This window comes from Brassica napus, chromosome C8 (assembly GCF_020379485.1).
Source record: "Brassica napus cultivar Da-Ae chromosome C8, Da-Ae, whole genome shotgun sequence".
NCBI classification, from domain to species: Eukaryota; Viridiplantae; Streptophyta; class Magnoliopsida; order Brassicales; family Brassicaceae; genus Brassica; species Brassica napus.
The window spans coordinates 20,181,511-20,202,700 of record NC_063451.1 but is presented as its reverse complement, the minus strand read 5'-3'; the positions used below and the strand labels follow the sequence as shown (position 1 = coordinate 20,202,700).

At 34.2% G+C, this 21,190-nt stretch overlaps 1 protein-coding gene and 3 non-coding genes across 4 annotated transcripts; all 4 read right to left on the bottom strand.

Annotated features, from left to right (window-relative positions):
* Positions 1-6,631: 6,631 nt before the first annotated feature.
* TRNAL-CAG lies at positions 6,632-6,712 on the bottom strand. Its single transcript has one exon. It is a non-coding gene; the product is annotated as a tRNA-Leu (tRNA).
* Positions 6,713-8,065: 1,353 nt separating this feature from the next.
* LOC125592212 lies at positions 8,066-8,180 on the bottom strand. Its single transcript, XR_007328055.1, has one exon. It is a non-coding gene; the product is annotated as a small nucleolar RNA Z107/R87 (small nucleolar RNA).
* A 559-nt stretch (positions 8,181-8,739) lies between these two features.
* On the bottom strand, positions 8,740-8,813 carry TRNAT-AGU. The gene has a single exon. It is a non-coding gene; the product is annotated as a tRNA-Thr (tRNA).
* Positions 8,814-17,357: 8,544 nt separating this feature from the next.
* BNAC08G47810D lies at positions 17,358-18,283 on the bottom strand. Its single transcript, XM_013854728.3, has one exon. The coding sequence runs from the start codon at positions 17,977-17,979 to the stop codon at positions 17,596-17,598; it is 384 nt and encodes a 127-aa protein (XP_013710182.1). The 5' UTR covers positions 17,980-18,283; the 3' UTR covers positions 17,358-17,595.
* Between the last annotated feature and the right edge of the window lie 2,907 nt (positions 18,284-21,190).

Sequence of the window (21,190 nt, the reverse complement as noted above, 5' to 3'; positions counted from 1 at the left end):
CATGGACCTTGGATCTTGATTTGCTCTCTACAAATCTAATAATTTGTTGCAGTTAGGCCTGGGAGAGATCGGATATCCGGACAATTTTAAAGTATCCGGATCCGGATCCTTATCCGGCGGATCCATAATTTTACTATCCTTATCCGGATCCGGAGTTCTCAGATATTAGGATGTCAGATATCGTTCTAAAAATTGTAATATCCGGCGGATATCCGGATCCAGATTTGGATTCTTAAAATAAATAAAAATAATATTAATATATATAAATTATGAACAATAATTTAAAAATAAAAATATATATAATGTTTTTAATTAGTTCTATGTATAATATTACAAACTTTTCATAAATTTATATATACTATTATATAAATGAAAATATATTAAATAAAATTAATTTTTATATATAGATATTACTATTTTTGAAATATTTATTAATAAAACTTACGGATCCGGATATCCGGACTAAAAAATTAAGATATCCGGATCCGGATCCGGCTTTGACGGATCCAACATTTTACTATACGGATCCGGATTCGGTCCCTCCGAATATCCGGATTTTCGGATCGGATCCAGATCGAATCTCGGATCGAATCCGGATCTCGGATAAAAGTTCCAGGCCTAGTTGCAGTGTGTATTTCTATGGGGCTTTTAAATTGCTATTATTTTATAAAATAGATTTTGATTAAGATTTATACACAAATATGATTACAAAGAAAAACACAAATATAATTACAAAAAAAAACACAAATATAAAAATTAAAATTTTCAAAAAAAATTAAAACAGAAATATACCCGTCCTTTGATAATTAGTATTTATAATATTTACTTCTATAGTGTATCAGGTAATGATTTATGTTTTTATGATTGTGATTTTTATGGGTTATTAAAACAAATATACACTACAACAACGTAACTTACATCCCAGTCCAAAAAATTGGAATAAATTTATTCAACCATACATTAATTTATTAAATATTTTACCTAGACAATAAGTTTATCAATTAAAAAAGCACATGATGTTAAAATATAGTTTAACAGGGTTTAAGTGAACTTTTAATAGAAATAAATATTCATATAAACTCATTTAGTTTAACGAGTTTTAAATAGGCTATTTGATTAAAAAATATTTATTAAATGTAATTTTACTTAAAGTTAGTGAAAACCACATTAACCCATTTACATATATATATTAAAATTAGTTTTTTCAAACATTTTTCAAAAACATTATTCGGTTTTTGGTGCAGTTTGAATTTGATATTGTTTTTCAGATATATAACTTTAAGAACCATTGGAGTATATAGGCCAGATCTAATAGAGTATAATACTTTGATTTTCAGATCGATTCCGAATCGGGTTTTCTGAGTACGAATATTATTGACTAATTATGTTAGGTAACTACTAAGAAAATATAATATGTTGCAAACATTAGAAACAAAGTTTAAAAATAATTTATGTTGTCAACAAAAAGTTTAAAAATAATTTTTGAAATGCATACGACACAAGTGTATAGTTATGCAACTTGACATATTTAATATAGTTAACAAAAATTATGTTAAATTTAAATTAATATTAAACACAAATATGATTACAAAAAATAACACAAATATAAAAATTAAATTTCTCAAAACAAAAAAATTAAAACAAAAAATATACCTGTATATAGATTAATTAAACTTCAAAGTGCGGGTGATAATCTAGTTTGAGATTAATTAAGAACATTTCAGTAGAAAATGGTAATGTTTAATTGTTGTGTTTTCTTCCTCAATCTCATAGTCAAATAAAATAACCGTATCTCCTAAAGTTGTGTAGTGTTAGTTAAAAACTGCAATAGTTGGACCTGGCTATTATGGCTATTATTGGTATAATTCATACAAATTTCTTGTTGCAAGAACACAAGTCTTTGCGACGAGATCTAGTATTTTCAAGCCAGGCAAACACGAAATAATGTAAGTAATAAATTGAATTACCTGATATTAGATTTACTCTTCGCTCTTTTTTTGTTCTATCTGATCATCCTCTCTTTTTTACTATTCTTCTTCAATATGTACTTGAAAAGGAAAATAGCTTCCCTTCCATATATATGCATTCTAAGTCTACCTTATTTCCATTCCTTTGGGCATTTTCTTGGTCACAGTATTTGTGAGACAACTATTTTGTTTTTTCAAGTACATTTTGAAGAAGAATAGTAAAAAAAAAAAAAGAGGATGATAAGATAGCATCTTCGAAATTTCACTAATGATGATTTTTTAAATCTCAACCATTAATGATCATGTCTTTTCTCATGTGTCTCCTTTCCTAGGATCAAGTGATTGGAGTACGGTTGCAAGTGCAACACGAACAGCCAAAGAAGCAGAGTAAGGAATTTATAGAGTGCAAAGGAAGGTAAACTTATGAGATAATTTAGCTGCAAAAATGCTTTAACCCAATGTTTACAATTTTTTCATGTTAAACACACATAGCTATGTGTTGCGGATCGGAGCACAATGACATGAAATTTGTTTAAGACCCAATGATGCATTTCAGCTTCACCATCACAATAAAACACACGTTAATCTTCTTGTGAAAGATATGCTCAAGCTGTTTTGTTAGTGCAAAGATGACACCACAATAAGGTAGTGCAGAAGATAAATCAAGAGACAAATACACAAGCAAACACCAATGCTTTTATTAGAATCTCCTTTAAACAATCTTTACAAGACTTGCTTATTCAGCTTTTACACGTCTAGTGTTAACACCCTAACACACGTTACTGAAAGATTCCTAAGGTACCCGCTTATGTCTCTTCTCCGTCAAGTACTTCAGTCACTGCTTCAGCACGACCCAAGAACACCTCCAAGAGCTTCTCTCTCTCTCTTTATAAGATCAGCCTCCGTGTCTCTATCTCTATACAGAAGACCCCATAGCTATCTTATAGTTATTCTCCATGTTCCCGAAACCCTAGTCTCCAAGGCAACATGTATGGACATCTTCCATAACAATAAGTGCAACTTTCCTTTTCTTGGAATGCACTTATTCCTCTTTCTTTAAGTCATAAACTTGCTCCTCAAGTTTATTCCTCTTTCCATATCTCCAAGATACTCCCTTCCTCTCCAAGTCTACACGACTCCAGCTCAGCATCTTGACTCCACATGGTCTTCAACACTTAACCCGATGTCTACTTCAGCAACTACGTCAGCGACTACTTCAGGGCAGACATCTTACATCTTCAATCTCCCCCTTTTAGCTTTGTGTGCCGATCAAGCACAACACTCTTCTGGTTCAGCAACCACGTTGCAACCACGTTCCTCACCTAGAAACTTTCATACCAAATGTGCTTTTCTCCCCCACGAGATGTGCACCACACCATGCTTTTCTCCCCCATGAGATATGCATTCTCTATACCAGAACATCATCATCCTCCCCCTGCTTGATTGCATACTAAGTTAAAACACAGATGCTTAGATGTCAAGCCTTACAGACCCATCAGTCTGTTTTTTCATGTATAATCATGACACAGCCCCTGCTGCAGCGGAATAACAATTACTGCATCACGATCTGACGCACCTGTCGAACTACCCTTCGACCAACTTCTGTTGAGGACCAGGCTTCCGTCATGTGTCTTCTTCTTGACCATGAGACCTTCCCCATCCGCACCGAGTGCCCTCTGCACTCGTTGCTATTGTCTTGGAGTGATTTCACTATCACACCCCTGAAGATCATCTCGCACCACTTCCTGACGCACTTCGATCTCCTTCCCCTTTGTGCCACAAACAACCTCGTGTCCTGGCTCCAGACTTGATGTTTCTTGATCAACCTCAAGATCACTCCTACCAGAGCTGCATCCATCTTCTGATGTCTCATCCTTGATCTCATCAAGTAAGCCACTCTTGGCTAAGGACACCTCTTCAACCCTCATGGGCTTAGTGAACGTCTTGTTCACCTTCTTGGCCATGTTTCTGCTCTTCTCACGAGCAAAACACTCCACCTTCTTGTGTCCAACCTTCCCACAGAACCAACAGCACATCCGATGCTGCTTCTTGCTTGGCCTGACACAGTTGCTAATGCACCGATCAGTCTCCTTCCTTGTACCAGCTGCACAACCATGCTTCAGAACCTCCTGTCTGATCTTCATGTTGTTGCACTGATGTACTACTTTCGGCTTGTTACTCACATCTACGCGCTGTAGAACTTCCTGCCTTACTCCCTGTCGTACGTCCCGACGTACTTCCTGATAAGTTCCTTTGGCTCCACTTTCTGATGTTCTCCCATGCACGAAACGTGGTAACCCCTTCTGCTGGACTTCCCTCAACTTTCTAACCTCTTGCTCCAAAGACTCATTCTTATCTTTTATAGTCGCAAGTTCTTCCAGCACTTCTTCAAGCAACTTGGTTTGCTTCTGAGCCACATTCTCCCATCTCAGATTATGATCCTTGAGATTCAACCACTTGTTGTATAGCACGTGATACTCCTTATCACCTGTACCAACATCTGAATCCGAGGATTCACTAGATTCCTCCTTGCGTGCACCAAATGCAACAAGGTTCTTCATCACCTTTCCATCTTCCTCAGACTCTGAATCATCAGACGACTGCAGTGGAACTCTTTTTTCCTTCTTTGAGTTTGGACATTCACGCTGTGTGTGTCCAACACCTCTACACTCAGAACACTTAAGTTCTCTCCGTTGTGCTACAGGACAGTCAGCCTTTATATGACCAACACCTTCACACTCATAGCATCTAAGACGTTCTCTTCTTCTGCTATTGCCACGATCACCTCCCTGGCGACCATACTGATTCCACCCACCAGAGGAATTCATCATCTTACTCAGATTCCTAGCCAACATCCCCATGGCATCTTCAACATTCGGAGATCTATCTCCATCTTTGTCAGCAGCAAGAGCTATACTCCTGGATGCACCACCTGACGTAGAGACTGAACTACTATCTTTCTCCATCTCTTGTGCCTTTAGCATACCCACAAGTTTGTCAAACTTGAGCTCATCCGTGTTTGTAGTCATCTGCAAGACCACTTTGTGAGCTTCAAACTTTGTTGGAAGACAATGTAGTAACTTCTTTACCAGCTTCTTCTCCTTGTATTTCTTCCCAAGTACAAATGCTTCATGCGCCATACCACTGAGTTTGGCACTAAAGCTCGCCACAGAATCATTATCAGACCACCTGAGATTCTCAAACTGCGACCCAAGATGATCTAGACGTGTCCTCTTGACACTCTCATCTCCTTCAAACGAATTCAGCAGGATCTCCCACGCCTCTTTAGCCGAAGTACTCCCCTGAATCAGCTGAAACTGCTCCAAAAATCACCGACAACGCCTTTGCATTAAATTTTGATGCATTGCGTTCTGCCTCTGACCAATCCTCTTTTGGTTTAGGCTTCTTCTCACCTCCTGTGACTATGGTAGGCTCCTCCCAACCAATCTCCACAGCTGTCCACGCATCTTCATTGATTCCTCGAATCATCTGCTTCATGCGAGCCTTCCAATGACCATACTGGTCCGCATTCAACACGATCGCCTTCTGCACAGAAATAATCGTGTCCATCTTCACCTTCAGGATAACTCCGGTAACTTAGGTGCCCCACTCTGATACCACTTGTTAGTGCAAAGATGACACCACAATAAGGTAGTGCAGAAGATAAATCAAAAGAAAAATACACAAGCAAACATCAATGCTTTTATTAGAATCTCTTTTAAACAATCTTTACAAGACTTGCTTATTCAGCTTTTACACGTCTAGTGTTAACACCCTAACACACGCTACTGAAAGATTCCTAAGCTACCCGCTTATGTCTCTTCTCCGTCAAGTACTTCAGTCAGTGCTTCAACACGACCCAAAAACACCTCTAAGAGCTTCTCTCTCTCTCTCTATAAGATCAGCCTCCGTGTCTCTATCTCTATACAGACGACCCCATAGCTATCTTATAGTTATTCTCCATGTTCCCGAAACCCTAGTCTCCAAGGCAACATGTATGGACATCTTCCATAACAATAAGTGCAACTTTCCTTTTCTTGGACATATTTATTCCTCTTTCTTTAAGTCATAAACTTGCTCCTCAAGTTTATTCCTCTTTCCATATCTCCAAGATACTCCCTTGCTCTCCAAGTCTACACGGCTCCAGCTCAGCATCTTGACTCCACATGGTCTTCACCACTTAACCTGACGTCTGTTTCAGCAACTACGTCAGCGACTACTTCAAGGCAGACATCTTACATCTTCATGTTTTGCATATAATATTATCTCAGATAACATGGAAAAGGTAAAGTAGTCAAATCATTATCGCAATAGCAATTTCTCACTACTAGCTAACACATTCTTTGAATGATCCAGGAGAATTGTTAGATTCATAATTATTTTTACTGTTTTTATCAAACCACAGCCATACTTAGGAAAAAAAAAAAAACGATGTCAAGAGTGGGATTTGAATTTTTCTTTTTTCTCTTTTTTTTAGCAAAAAAAAAAGAGTGGGATTTGAACCCACAACATGGAAAAGGTAAAGTAGTCAAAGCATTATCGCAATAGCAATTTCTCACTACTAGCTAACACATTCTTCGAATGATCCAGGAGAACTGTTAGATTCATAATTTTTTTTTACTGTTTATATCAAACCACAGCCATACTTAGGAAAAAAAAACCAGTGTCAAGAGTGGGATTTGAACCCACGCCCTTTCGGACCCGCACCTGAAGCGGGCGCCTTAGACCAACTCGGCCATCTTGACATTTTGATTGTTAGATTTCAAACGTTATTTTAATAGTGAAATATTGAAAGGGAAACGGATATATGTTCTAATTGTTCTTGAAATTTAAGTTGTTAATACTTTACGCTTTATCAGGTGATCTTGAACAAGAAGGGCTTTTTATGTATTACGATACGAAGCCCCATTGAATAGTTCCAGATCAGTATACCTCCATGCTGTCATGATAAAGAGCTGTATTGAGTTGAATATTATATATAGTCAATAGTTCTCTTGTTGATAAGTACTTCAAATAATGCAGCAGTGTCTCTGATGGGCATAAAGTGTTTGATCAAGTTCCCACCAGTAACGAGGTTATGTGGACCTACCTCTTTGATCTCTAGGTATGGGTATCATGGGCAAGTTTCAGAGGTGTTGAAGTTTTTTGAGAAGATGAAGAAAGTAGGTGGTTGAAGCTTCTAGAGAACTCCTAGCTACGAAATACTTCGAGTTGGATCCAAAGAACGGCGGGAGTTACGTGGTGTTTTGCAACGGATACGCGAATTGTGGATTATTGGAGGCTGCCTCATAGGTTGTGAGGACAATGGAGACAATGTAGATAAGTAAGAATGGATTGATGGTCTTGAGACTCGATTCAGTAAGAGAATATTTGGGTAATGAATGCAATTGGCTGGTATTGATTGATAACTCATTTCTTTGGTGAATGTAAATGGTTCAGAAGGCGACAGCACGTTCGAATAGTGATAGGATGAGGTCAGATGCCACAAGAGACTGCCGAGGGTAAGATAATTTTCAAGTCTTGATTGGATTATTTTTAAAGCGCCTAGCCATCCCTTTGAAGGTGTGAAGTCATAATAAGTTATGATGGCGTGTTGTTCTGATTGTTTACCATTTCGGTAAATGTTGTTCTGATTGTTGTCAACTCAAATCGTACTAATCTGAAGTGAGTGAAATATATCGATCTTTAATTCATAATACAGTTTAGCATTAAAATATAACGAAATTGTGGGACCTTGTAAATCTATTTTCTTCCAGTCACTTTCTTGTTAGCAGGTAGATAAGTGGTCGATAGTTTCAAGAGCTTGGGTCTTGGGTTTGTGCGACCACAACAACTTACAACTAGCTGAAAAAATGTCTTTACAACAGAGAGCAGTCTATATCATACCAAATCCGGCAAAGATAAAAAAAAAAAAAGATTAAATGGACTAAATATTGAGTAAAAACATTTCATTGCTAAGAGTCTCAGGCAAATCCGTCGAGGTTCAGACACAAGTTTAAAGAATAAAAAGTAAGTTGGAACACATAAGATTTCTGGGTTTAATAGGAGAGAACGATTGTTTAAAACTGGATCAGTGTTTTAGGAAACTCAATGCTTGGAAAGGCTCAGTTCAGCGGGGATTATCGACACAGAAACGAATCTCTCAAATTAAAAGAAAGAAAAGCCTAATTCCGGTCTGTTGAGCTTGAATATTTCCGAGTCATCACTGCCTTTCATCTCTACTGAATTGAGAGATCTATTAACAAACTAATTAATAAATCAATGTAGGTGTCATGGCCGGTCCCAAACGGTAAAGGCAGCAACGCCGCTCCGCAAGGCGATGGAATATGAGACCCTTAGTACGATGCTTCTGACGGAGAAGCCCTTTAAGGCTCCTTCTACGTCTTCAGCTACCTTTTTTGTTTCTTTGTGACGTTTACTTTTAGGGTTATGCAACCATGATTGTTTTATGTTGCCCCTTGTCAAGTAATCGATTTCTTGGAGAGAAAATCGCGTCACGTTTAAATAAAGACATTCTAAATAACATCTATAGGTTCCTAACCGAGAGAAAAGAGTTAGAACTTAGAACAGAAGAACGAAGTTAGATTATGACAATTGGCAATGTGCGTAGGCAGTATTTATATGAAATATGGCGAAAACCCTAATTAATTCTGTGATTTGAAGCAAGATAATTAGAACATGGTCAATACTTTGTCAACCCAAACTAAGGAATGGGCCCGTGCAAAATGCGGTCCATAAAAGAGAAGAAAAATATAAAACCCAAAAATTATGAAGCTTTCATTGACAGTTGAACTCAAGACCTCCCGCTTACTAAACGGGTGTTCTAACCAACTGAGCTATGAAAGCTAGCAACCACTTTTGTAACAAGTAGTAATCTTTTATATACGTAGGATATGACGCGGCTTCGTTGCATGCACCACCAACTCATGTTTGTTGATACAAGTTAGTCTGGTTCTCTCATTCCACTCCGTGAAACATGCCATTCTACGTCAGTTCTTCACTATTTGGCATTGGCTCTGCTGTGGAATATTAGGTGCAAAAATAATTCCAGACATGTTTTTTTTCCATCTTTACTCCTCGCTAAGCTATGCACCTTACTTATTTCTTTGATAAAGATATACGCGGACAAAATTTTGAAATAGACCGAAAGGCTTTAAAAAATCTACTACAACCTAAATTAATCTGTATATATGGACCTCTGTCATATGAATTACTTTAACAACCTTAATGAATTAATTTAAAAAAAAAATTATATTCGCGTGCGTAGGTTATCTCCATCGTGTTCTTTCTATCTCCACCATGATTCAAGTTTCTGTCAAGCTGCTTTCTACCAAAATCTGCTGTCTTATCTACACCAAGACCCTGCTTCTACTGCGTCTTTAAACAATTTCGACCACCAATCTAAACTGTTGCAGATCTTCTTCCTAGTGGTCTCAAATGGCATTCAAGCTCGCCGTTTGTCACCGCAATCTTTTTCCACCATAGCAATACACATCGTTTTTTATCAGAACCGCCACGCTCATCGTCGTGGTCGTCATCGATTCGCGACGTCAACCGCGATCTCGAGCTTCTCTACTGGCCAAGTTGTTCATATTTATGTTTAGGTCCTTCAGCTTTTTTTTTTGTTTTTTTCTTGTTTTTGAAATAAACTATTAAATTGTGATTATTTCTCCATGAATCTACCCCAAAAATATCAATTGTATATTTCAGTCATTCTTCACAATTGCATGAATGGTCCATTATCTTTTGGTTGTTTTCATTTTCGTCCCCAAACTTTCAAACTAAATAAAGTTCTCTTTGATTTCTCCCCAAAATTATCGATCGTACGTGCACTACAACACTATTAATGCAATTGCACACATAGATGAATTTTAAATTTGATCTATTTTATTTGAGAATTTTCATATTTTTGTTAAATTATTACATTACACTCTTAATTATACATTATATACATTATACTTTAAGGTTTGTTAGCTATATTAGCTTAAACAAACATCAAACATATTTTTACAAAGTTATGGTGTGAAAATATTGGTAAACCCCTTAAACTAGACATATAAAAAATTGATATATTTTTACTATATATTAGACGACTATTACTGGTACAACTTTTACATTTCAAAAATTGATAAAACCAATTTGGTATTCCACACAAGAAAAACAATCAAATATCCCAATTGGTTTGTACTCAAAAAGTTTCTCTTACTTTATTTGTAGTTTTAGAAAAAATATGAAAATTATTACACAATTCTATAAGTTTAATGATCTAGCTTATTTTTTTGAGGTTTGTTAACTTGATTGTCAATATAATTTTTGGAAAACATGCATGAAGTATATTTTTAGAAAATTGTTGATTTTATTGTAATCGGACAATGACATGTAAACATAAATAAGTGGTACAACTGAGGTAAGTTTAATTTTTTATGTGGTATCACTAGTTTTTTCGAATTCATTGCCAAATTACAACTATGTACAAACCGATACAACTCAAAAACTAGTACAACTATATACAAACTGATACAACTCAAATATTAGTACAACTATGTTATTTCATTTTGTATTGTGCATCACATTTTAAATGTGTATCATATTTTAAACATTATGGTTGAACAACATGTTAGTATGTTGCCTTAGTTGTACTAGTTGTACTAAATGTAGAGTAGTTGAACTAGTACACATGGTACAACTTTGTCATTTTAGAAATTTTATAATCACATTGTATATTTCAAATGATAAAATAATTAAATGACGAAACTAGTACGTGGTTAGAATAATCTTTCCTATTTAAAAAAAAAACATTGACAATTTTTTTGATATAGTTACACTATCACATATGGTTACATGATAATAACTTATACTTTAGGTTTGTTTATTTGGTTGTCCACATTATTTTTGAAAACATACAACAAAAGTAATTTAAAAGGTATGTAACATATTGTAATTTTTATGTGGTACAACTAAAGCAACATAGTAACACATAGTTAAACTAGTTGTATTATTGTTAAACCTATTGTACCAGTGAGACTAATACTACTGTAGATAAACTAGTAATATTATTGTAGTCATACTACTCATTTGTCAAAACATACAATACAACTTAAGTGTAAAAATATACTACACGTCTTTAAACTACAATAAATCTGAAACAAAGAGTAAGTGGTTCAAACACAAGTCAAAATCCAACCATGAATGCTTGTGCATTCTCTTCACCTTCGTGATGGCTTCTTTATCATTTTTTGCAAAATATAATTTTGAATCCTCTTCTACTGCAACCTTTTGGCTCCGCAAATGCCTTCTTCGGTTTCGAGAGCAAAAAATAAAGATGATTTTTTTTCAAAAATAATACAACTAGTACAACTAATACAACTAGTACAACTAATACAACTAATAACTATTAAAACAAATAATTTCATATTAAATTTTATAACTAGTACAACTAATACAACATATTACAGTGTTATACATAATATTATATTTCAAAGAAAAGATAAATATAATATTATAGAAAAATAAACTAATCACAACATATTACAAGTTTAACCACACAATGAATAATAGTTGTGGTGGATGAGGTTTACAAGCACTATTCATAGATTTGGTGGCTAGGGTTCAGAGCTAAACTTTCTCTTTTGAAGTCGAGGTTTTGTGGCAGCGGGATCCATTTGTGGGGGGTCTTGACGAATCAAGAGATGGATCTGTGGTCTGATCTTGGACACATCAGCTTTGATAAAACTACGTTCAGATTTATCCGCCACCGTTATCCATCGAGTGGGAAGTTCTGTTTCTCTTGTCAACTGTACAACTAGTATAGCTAATATAACTAATAAAATTGTATAGTTCAAATGTACAACTAATACAACTGTACAACTGGTATAACTAGTACAATTGGTATAACTGGATAAATAGTACAACTGGTATAACTAATAAAATTAATTCTTAATATTAAAAATTTAAATGAACATGAGCTTGGTTTTGGATATATATGGGTTTGGGTCCGGATGTACACGGTTGGATTGGTAAATAATTTAAAGTTTTCAGGTTTTAAGGACATTATGCTCATTTTTATATTAAATTTAATTCAAAAAGAAATTAAAACTGAAAGAGGTCCAAAATAGATTTTTTGATATCCAAGTGGGTCATTATAGCATTTGTTCCGATATAGGCTCTGTTTTATTATTCTTCGAAAGCTTTACTATGGTTTTTTTCAAGGTAAAGTGGTAAACCTTAACATTGGATACAGCTTAGACTTTGTAAATTTTTTTGTTGAATAATAATTTTTTCTTTCCCAAATAACAAATGAATGATGTCGTGTATTTTCATTTGTGTTTGAAAACAAACAAAAAGATTGAATTTCTATTAAAAAAAATCTAAGATTTATCTTTAAAATAGATTCACTTTTACAAACACTAATTGATGAAGTTCTCATTCAACTTGTGAACTAATAAAGTTGGAATCGGTAAACTAAAAGAAGAAAATTAGTTAGTAGATTATTTGAATGCAGGTTTGTGGAAAGGAATAATGAAATGATATAATTTATAATCCTGTAATTATCAACCTTTCTTAAATCTTTTCAAGTTCTTAATGAACCTTATGTTTGGGAGTGTTGTGACAACATCCTTACTTTGATCAGACTCAGCTAGCGTGGATATATTACTAGTTCCGGGATCAAAATGTGAGGTTAATGTTTCTTGGTTCACTTTGGTGATCGCTTGGATCTGAGAGTCGACGCGATTTATCCCTGCTTTTGCCTTCGGGGCTGGTAGTTTTTGCGGCGCTGATCCAAATGCCTTTCTCTTTCAGATTGGCTCATAAACTGTCTTCTTTCTCTATCTTTAAGACGTCTCCTTTCCCTTTCTTGTTCCTACCTAGATTCTGCTAACTCTTCTTCCATTATCTATCCTAAATTAAATTTTCTCTTATGTTTGTTTTATTAAAAAAATGATTGCATGTTTTTATCTTATGTTAAAACCGGTTCAGAAGATTAGCTGAAACAAATCACAGATTGTTAATGTATTATCGTTCAGTTAAATTAGATGATATGATGTTAATGTTGATCGTGTGTAGTCTAAAAATTTAATTACTACCGGTTTGTTTATATTTAATCAGTTTGTTTCTATTGTGATGTTTAATTGGTTAGAGTAATCAGGATATTATTATTATAACATATGATATAAGTCAGTTTTATTAAGATCATGTAAAACTTAAATGATAATTTTTTTTATCAGTAGATAAAAACGAGACTATAATTTAATAGATTAGATTATCTTATTATATAAAGTAGAGTTATCTCTCTCCAGGACGCGCCACCTCAGCAGATAGCTCAGAAAGTCAAGCTCTGTGAACGTGACACCTGTCCCAACTTACAAAACTCACCGTTTCACTACAGTGCGTTTCTTATTGCATCTACTCTGCTTTCTTATTTGGGCTTCGAAAGATATATGAACGGTATTCTAATATATTACTGGAGCCCACCAGTCTTCGTCTTCAACTCTTTCTCTACTATCCTCTGCCTAGGGTTGCATAACGACTATTTTTCCACAGAGTTTAAAGCTCCGGTTGCCTTACGTGATCGATTATCTCCGAAAAACCTCTGGTTGACAGGTTGGGTCAAGTCTTCAACTGTTGGGTTCCAATGTTGAAACGCTTGAAGTTCTTCTTTACACGCTATGAAAGCGGCACCTTTACGGAACCCCTTCATGCAATCATTGTCATTAAAGCTGTAATTAACTCCCTCACTCCACTACTTCCACGATTTATCATTCAATGAATCACCTACTCTCTTTGGTTCTCTGAATCTACATATATAAATAGGTGAATTTGCCTTCGTCAAATGCATCATTCCATTCCTCCCAATCATACTAATCCAAAACTTCTGCATATTAGAATGATGATTTCCTCTCTCATCCTCGCTGACTTGGGTGTTGTAGCAATTCCGGTGAGCAACCACAAGATCATCTTCCAGTTGCTTGCAGAGTTTAAACTTTCCAAAACTTGAGACAAATTAAATCTATTATGGATGCATCTTAGCAAGGAGAAGCTAACTGGAAGTTCCATACTGTATTTATGGCTGTGGAGGTTCTTTTCACTATCCTAAGCCGCAAGGTTTGGCATATCTAAGCAGAAGTTCAAAGTGAAGAAGCATTTGAATAGGCTGAACAAACCTGTCGTCTAGATCATTCAGGTTAGATAAATCTATCATCTTATTCTTTTTGAGTATTTTTTTTCTGCTTGAGTTGATTTTGGAACATATCATAATCTCACGATTCTTGCTTTCTCTCTCATACTAAACTACACATGATGATTTATTATACCTTTTGTTTTGTTTATTTTGTTATAATTGACCAAGTTCATATTGTGTCTAGATTTTTTTTTTTAAAATGGTTTATAACTTTTGGATGTGATTAACAGCTCCAGATGATGATGGAACTGCATGTGTTCCTATCACAAAACAACCAGCTTCTGATAATCCTTTCCTCAAAAATCACAAGATTCAGGTACATGAATACATCGTTTACTTAGATTTTATTTGGGCTTTTTATTTATGTTCTAAGTGCTGATGTTTAGTTTACTTTACTTGCAGTTTCATCTTTAGATGAAGCCTAACTACTATCCAGAGAGATTCTTTGATGACAACAAAGTGTCTTCTACAAAGTCAGGAAAAGAAGACATATATATCCCTCAGTTATGACATCAGTATGGTAAATGTTTCGAAAGAACCATTCCCATGAGGAGGACAAAGGAAGATGATTTCTTGAGAGCAAGTTCATTCAAAAGATATGGCAAGAAGAAGGAATGAACTCTCTCATTTCCTAAATCTGCTGAACCTGACCTCATTAACCAAAGAGGTCACCAGATGAGCAAAGTTTTTTTTTTTTTGGTTTCTTGATCTCATTTGTATTTTTTATTTCGGTTTCTTGAACTGTAGCATGAGCATGACATAACTTATGTGGACGTGGATAAGAACTATGGAGCTAAAGCAACTACAAATGCGTGGGAGCCAAAGATAAAGATAAATAAGCAGAACGAGTTCATCTTCTCACAAATATGGCTCCTGAGTGACTTATTCGGACAATATCTTATTAGCATAGAAGCTGGTTGGCAGGTATACTCAGATGTGAATATGATTTTGTTTCTTATGTCCTGTATAATGATTTGTGTTTGCTTTACTACAAGTTAGCCGAATCTATATGGTGACAATAACACAAGACTATCACTTACTGGACTGTAAATTCCTGAGATTACCGTCTAATCAAATTCTTATGGTCATGTGCTTCTCTTCACTATAAGCTAACTGAGTGTACCTTCCAACCACCGTTTACTCATCTCTATTAATAAACGGCTCACATGGAATTCTCTCAGTTCTTATTTCTATATTCAAACACATGTTTATTTTTGGATATTGTTTGCTGTCTATTTTTCACATGTGCAACTGCAAAGTACTTCTTAACCTCCTCATTGAAGTGCCTTTAGATGTTATATATGGATTCATTTTTTATAATTTGCTTATGGATCCTCACAACACAGGTCCAAATCTCCATGTCTGTTCCTAGAGTTGTTAAGTCATCCCAAATATTTTACTCCTTTCCGCTATTTTCAAATCCTAGCCATAGTTTAAATTGGTTAGCAGTTAATTCAATTATAAATTGTTACATAAAGTACATAACCTTAATTATATCTATAATAAAACCAGCGTAAAAAATTATACTTTGAAGGCTAAACTATAATATTTGTTTTGAAAAGTCCTAATTATTTTGGTTGATATGGTTTATTTGATAATTTAAAAATGTGTAAATCTTTAAACAATAATGTGTTATGTTTTAAGTTGATTAAAAATGCTAGGTAAAGTTTACTTTTTACATAATTTAAAATAATAGATTTCAAAGAGAAATTAAAAAAAGGAAAAAATATATTAAAACATATAAAAGAGAAAAAACTTATATGATGAATCTCTACCGCAATTCTGAATAATATCAGTATTGAAAAACGTAAAATAATGACATAATAAAATGATTTTTAGTTAGTTAAACATATGTCTTTAAAATAAAATAACAAAATCGAATAATAAATATATTTTAAAATTATTTTCAAATTGAGAATAAATAAAAGAATGTTCTTTACTTCCCGCCCATAGGACGGGTCTATCCTAGTGTATGAATATACATATTTTCCAATTAACGTTTAGCCATGGCCGGCTGAAGTGGTGGGGCCAGCAGGGCGACCGCCCAGGGCCCATGCACAAAAAAGGTCTATAAATTTTTTAATTTTTTGTAGCATTAAATTATTTTAGGTTTTAAAGATAATCATTAGAGTTTAAATCTCCGCATGGTCGATTGAAAATGGGTAACGGGTTTGAATAAAAGTTTTTTAAATTTCTCAATTTTAGGCTTTAAAAATATGTTTTCTTGTTTTGTACATGGTCATAAGAAATAAATTATATATGATGGTTCTAGAGCTAAACCAAAACCATATTGTTATTTGGTCATTCACTTATTTGTTAACACGCTTTCATCAAAAATCATTGTATGCTTGAAGGTGGTCAGGAAGAAAACTCAACAGATTCCTAAATATAGTTCAACTTATATCTATTTTTCTTAATATGTTTTTGTTTCTTAAATACAGTTCAACATATATTTGCTGGTCTTTTCCAGCTTTGTTTTTTTCTTTTGGACGTTCGATTCCTATTCCTAAGTGTTATTTTTCCTTTTATTTGATTTTTTTATTCAATCACACAAAAAGTGCTTCAAGTAGATTTGTGAAAAGCTTAAGTGCTGATTAAAATTCGGGTTTGATCATATGAATAACGTTTCTTAGTCAAATGATTTAGTTTCTGTTGGTTTTAGATTACGACATTAGTTATTTCAGTGAGCATAATAAGATGTTACACATTTGTTTTGCTTGTTTTGATTAACACAATTGTTTTATTTTGTTGCAATAAGCCATATTTTTCTTGCTTTACGGAGACAAAAATAAAATTTCACCCCAGGGCCTAAGAAGAGTTTAAGCCGGCCCTGCGTTTAGCTATGATCGAATGGCCTTTTAGTTTCTATCTATCTATTACTCATTGTTACTGACATATATAAGAGTTAAAGAGTACTGACTCAAATACATGCAAATAAGTTTAGATTGTGACTGACAACTTTTAATGCCATGACTTGTATTATAAATTATTTATTTATTAAAAATTAAAAACCAAAAGAGGGTCTGATCATGCGCAAGCGGAGACCAAAGAAGTCGAGTTTCAAGTAAATGTACGGAGGTTTGGCTGAACATAAGTTATAATTATATATATAAATTACAAAGACGGAACATTTACAGGGATACGTATAAGTAGATCAACTGAAGGAATGATGGTAACCATCCAAAAACATGATACAATCATACAGTAATTAATAACTTAATGAGTACGTAGATCGTTATCGTTGTAATAAGATATATATCACAAGAATTAGCTCTGAAACATGTAACACTATATATGATTGCATTTGAACATACATATCATTACCACCTACAAGACGCCTTTTTCGCTAAGAGCTACAAGACTCCTTATAAGAGCATACCGACCAGAAAAGGTTATACACACATTTGTATAAATTAAAAGCAAAAAGACTTGAGGAGAAACTTTATGAACTTAGAGACGCAGAGACGTATCAACATCGTCGTATCGATCAGTCCCAACCACCTTCTTCTTGTCGTCTTTATTTGGCCAGTGATGATAAAAGCTAGGCTTTTCAGTGGAATCAGAGGTGGAGATAGGGCATAAGGAGAGGGAGAGGAGCTGCTGTGACGAGGATGTTTGAGAGTTTAGAGGTAGAAACTGGAAGAAATCAAAACTCGCGGGTTGGGTGTAATATTGTAAGATATTGTTGTCTTGGTGGTTAGCTTTAGGGTTAAGGAGCTCTCGCTCAGCTCTTAACTCTCGCGTTCTCTGAAGTTGTCTGAATCTTTCTTGAAGCAACACGATTGAAGACTGGATTACCATTTGTTCCTTTCGGTCTCTTGCTACTGAACTCATGACGTACACGGCATAATATGAGTCGTGAAGAGTGTGTTGCTATAGGGTTTGGGGTCATGTTACGTATGTTGTGTTATATATGGAAGAAAAGGGGCGATATATTCTTATTATTTAATCTGCATGAGAATATAATTAAAAATATAGGGTTGTTGAATATTTGGATGAAATTCCGAAAGGAAGAGAATCATGAGTAAAGCAGGAAGAGAACAAGAGGAAGACGGCAAAAAGGACATTTTAAGAGCATCTACAACCCATAACACTATTTTAGTGTCAAAACTATACTATTTTGGTGTAGTTTCAACACTAAAAAAATGTTCTTGTCCAACCACAACACTAAACTTCACACTAAAAGTTATTTTATAATATTATATGTATTTAATTTTTTATTTGTCATTTATTTAATTGTACAATTTATTAATAAAATAAATGAATAGTGTTTTAGTTGAGTGAATAGTGTTATAGTATGGTGAATAGTGTCACACCAAATATGGTATAAAATTATAGTGTGACACTAAAATAGTGTGATTTTTGCAGTTGGGTTGGAGAAAGTTTTAGTGTCAAAATCACACTAAAATAGTGTTTTGGAGTTGTGTTGGAGATTTGCATATTTGAATTTCTTTTTTACGGCAACAAAAGATAAACAGTTGGCCAAAGTAGAAGATTTGCATATTTGAATTTCTTTTTTACGGCAACAAAAGATAAACAGTTGGCCAAAGTAGAAGATGGTTGTGAGAAAAATGACAAGAAGAATGTTTAAAGGGAAGCACATGGATTTTGTTTGGGTGATTATTATTGTTGAGTGATATAAACCCCCTTTATTCATGCGTCCCCCTAAGGGCTCTTTTCTAATGGAAACTTTATTATTTCTCACTAATCTAGACTATATAAAATCGTATTGCTAATAATGCTTGAATTGAATCTAGATTATATATATGTATTGTTAATGCTTGAATCTATCTTATACAGGGTTATTGGTTGTTGTATTTTAATGGATTTGAAAATCTAAACTAAATCTAGTGTTATTGGTTCTATGATTTTCAAATCTGTATTAAAATCATGTGTTATTGGTTTAATGATTCATAAATTCTATATCAAATCAAGTGTTATTCAATCGTACGGATTTACTAATATATTTGATTTAATAATAGATTTGAATGGATTTGTTTGGATTTTTTAGTTAAAAATACAAATACTCAAATCTGAGGGAAAACCTCCGGATTTGCATATTTTACTTGGATTTATAAATACTATATGGATTTCTAAATCAATCAAAATATATAAACCAATAATACCTTCAGTTGTGGATTGTCAAGGTAAAATACCAAAAAACCTTGCATATGTAATGCAAGGAGAATCAATGCTTAACCATTAATAATAAGAAGACTAATTAAAAGGTTATATACTGATATACATATATATATATATTCATATCTTCTGTATTTAAGAAACACATATGAGATTATACTATTCCTGGGCAATGAGTGAATAAGTAACGAGAGTGAGTGACAAAAGGGTTTAGGAGAGATTTTGGTGGCTTGCGAGATGGTGAAATGGAGCCACTTATTTCTCTACATCAAATCTTCACGGTGGAGTTAAAGTTATATTACTGGCATAGAATTTAAATTGAAACACATTTTCAAGAGAAGTGTCCAAAGTTGTTAGTGGTTTCTATAAATTAGTTGATCCACTTTTATATTTTAACTTCTTATGATTTGGCAAGTAGTGTATTGGAAAAAAAAGACAACGAGTTCAAGAGTAGGGAATAATGATATCAGCATATAATAGGACGTGTTTTAAATTAATAAACTAGATTCGACCGGAGTTTAAAAAGGCGAGTATATTTTTTTTACATTTTTTTTAGAAATTTAATTTTTATATTTGTGTTTTTAGTCATATTTGTGTTTTTCTTTGTATGATACTTCTCTTAAATAATTAATAAAAAATTTTAATAATTGTATTAAAATAGTTAAAGTACACCTATATCAATAGGTCATGTTCTTGTTTTAATAGAATAGATTATTGTGAAAAAACTAGTTTTTACTCAAAGAAAGAGACAAAGACTTTCCATCTAGATCTCCTCGTTTTATCTCTCGATCGAAATTAGCTTAAGAGCACCCTCAACGCGGGATGCAAGGAGGGTTTTTAGGGGAAAAGGTGGTGTGTGGCCCACCAAAAAGGGAGAGACGGTTGTCTCCTGTCACGAAATAAGCAACGTATTTTGCATTGTTTCGCGGGTCCCACTGACACGTGACGGCCCGCGATTGGTTCATTTTTAATTTTTTATTTAAAAAAAATAGGAAACCCCAAGTTGAGTATTTGCATTGAAGGTACTCTAACTTCCCTTCCCATGATGAAAAGCATCCTTGCAAATATACTCAGCAGAGCCAATCTTGATATTTTGGAGACTATAAGCTAAAAAAAAAGCCAAGGGTGGATTCAATCCCAACTCATTTTAAATTGATAAGATACCACTAAACCAAATTGATTAAAAACACTTTTATTTTTTGATTGATTAAATATTTATTTTAACTGCGGTTGGAAGTCCATACTTATTTTGCTTTGGGCAAGAGCCGAGACAGACTCAAGGTAAGTAAGAATTGCTATTTTATCATGTCACAATGTAAAATGTAAATTTATAGAGCTGTGGCAAACTTATATATCCACCGCCTAATGATCACCGATAAGTCTTCATTTTGATTAATTAGATTAATCTGGAAAGTTTGATTAGTAGCAATCTCTCACAAAAGAAGCGAGACAGTATAGAGCGGGGGTTGAACAGGGAGAAGTGGACATGGGGATGTAAAGTCTGAAAGGCACTTCAAAAGTGGTGGGAGCAAATGTTTGTCGGGAAGTAATTGGAATGTAATGGCATGCATACACCAAAGCTGAAGATGCTATACGACGTTTAGGGTTTGGATTTACATCGTTTTCTCTCTTTATTGTTTCAGCTTTGGTATCTGCGAACTTATCGATAGTGCTCTGATATGATGATAAACCCAATTAGATAGAGATGACTAACATAATTATAGTTAAGTGGGATCGGATGAGACAAAACATAAAATGTCTTTAGGTTAGTTGAGAGAGATTAGTGACAAGGCGTGCCAATTTCTTTTACTCCCATTACAACTACTCCATGTAAAAATAATTAATCAACGGACGAAACCTCACTGTACTGCAGTTAATAATAAAATGTTTTATATATATAATTATT

What these genes read in the sequence shown, in the direction of transcription:
- BNAC08G47810D (XM_013854728.3), bottom strand. Translation starts at nt 17,979, where the DNA reads ATGAGTTCAGTAGCAAGAGACCGAAAGGAACAAATGGTAATCCAGTCT.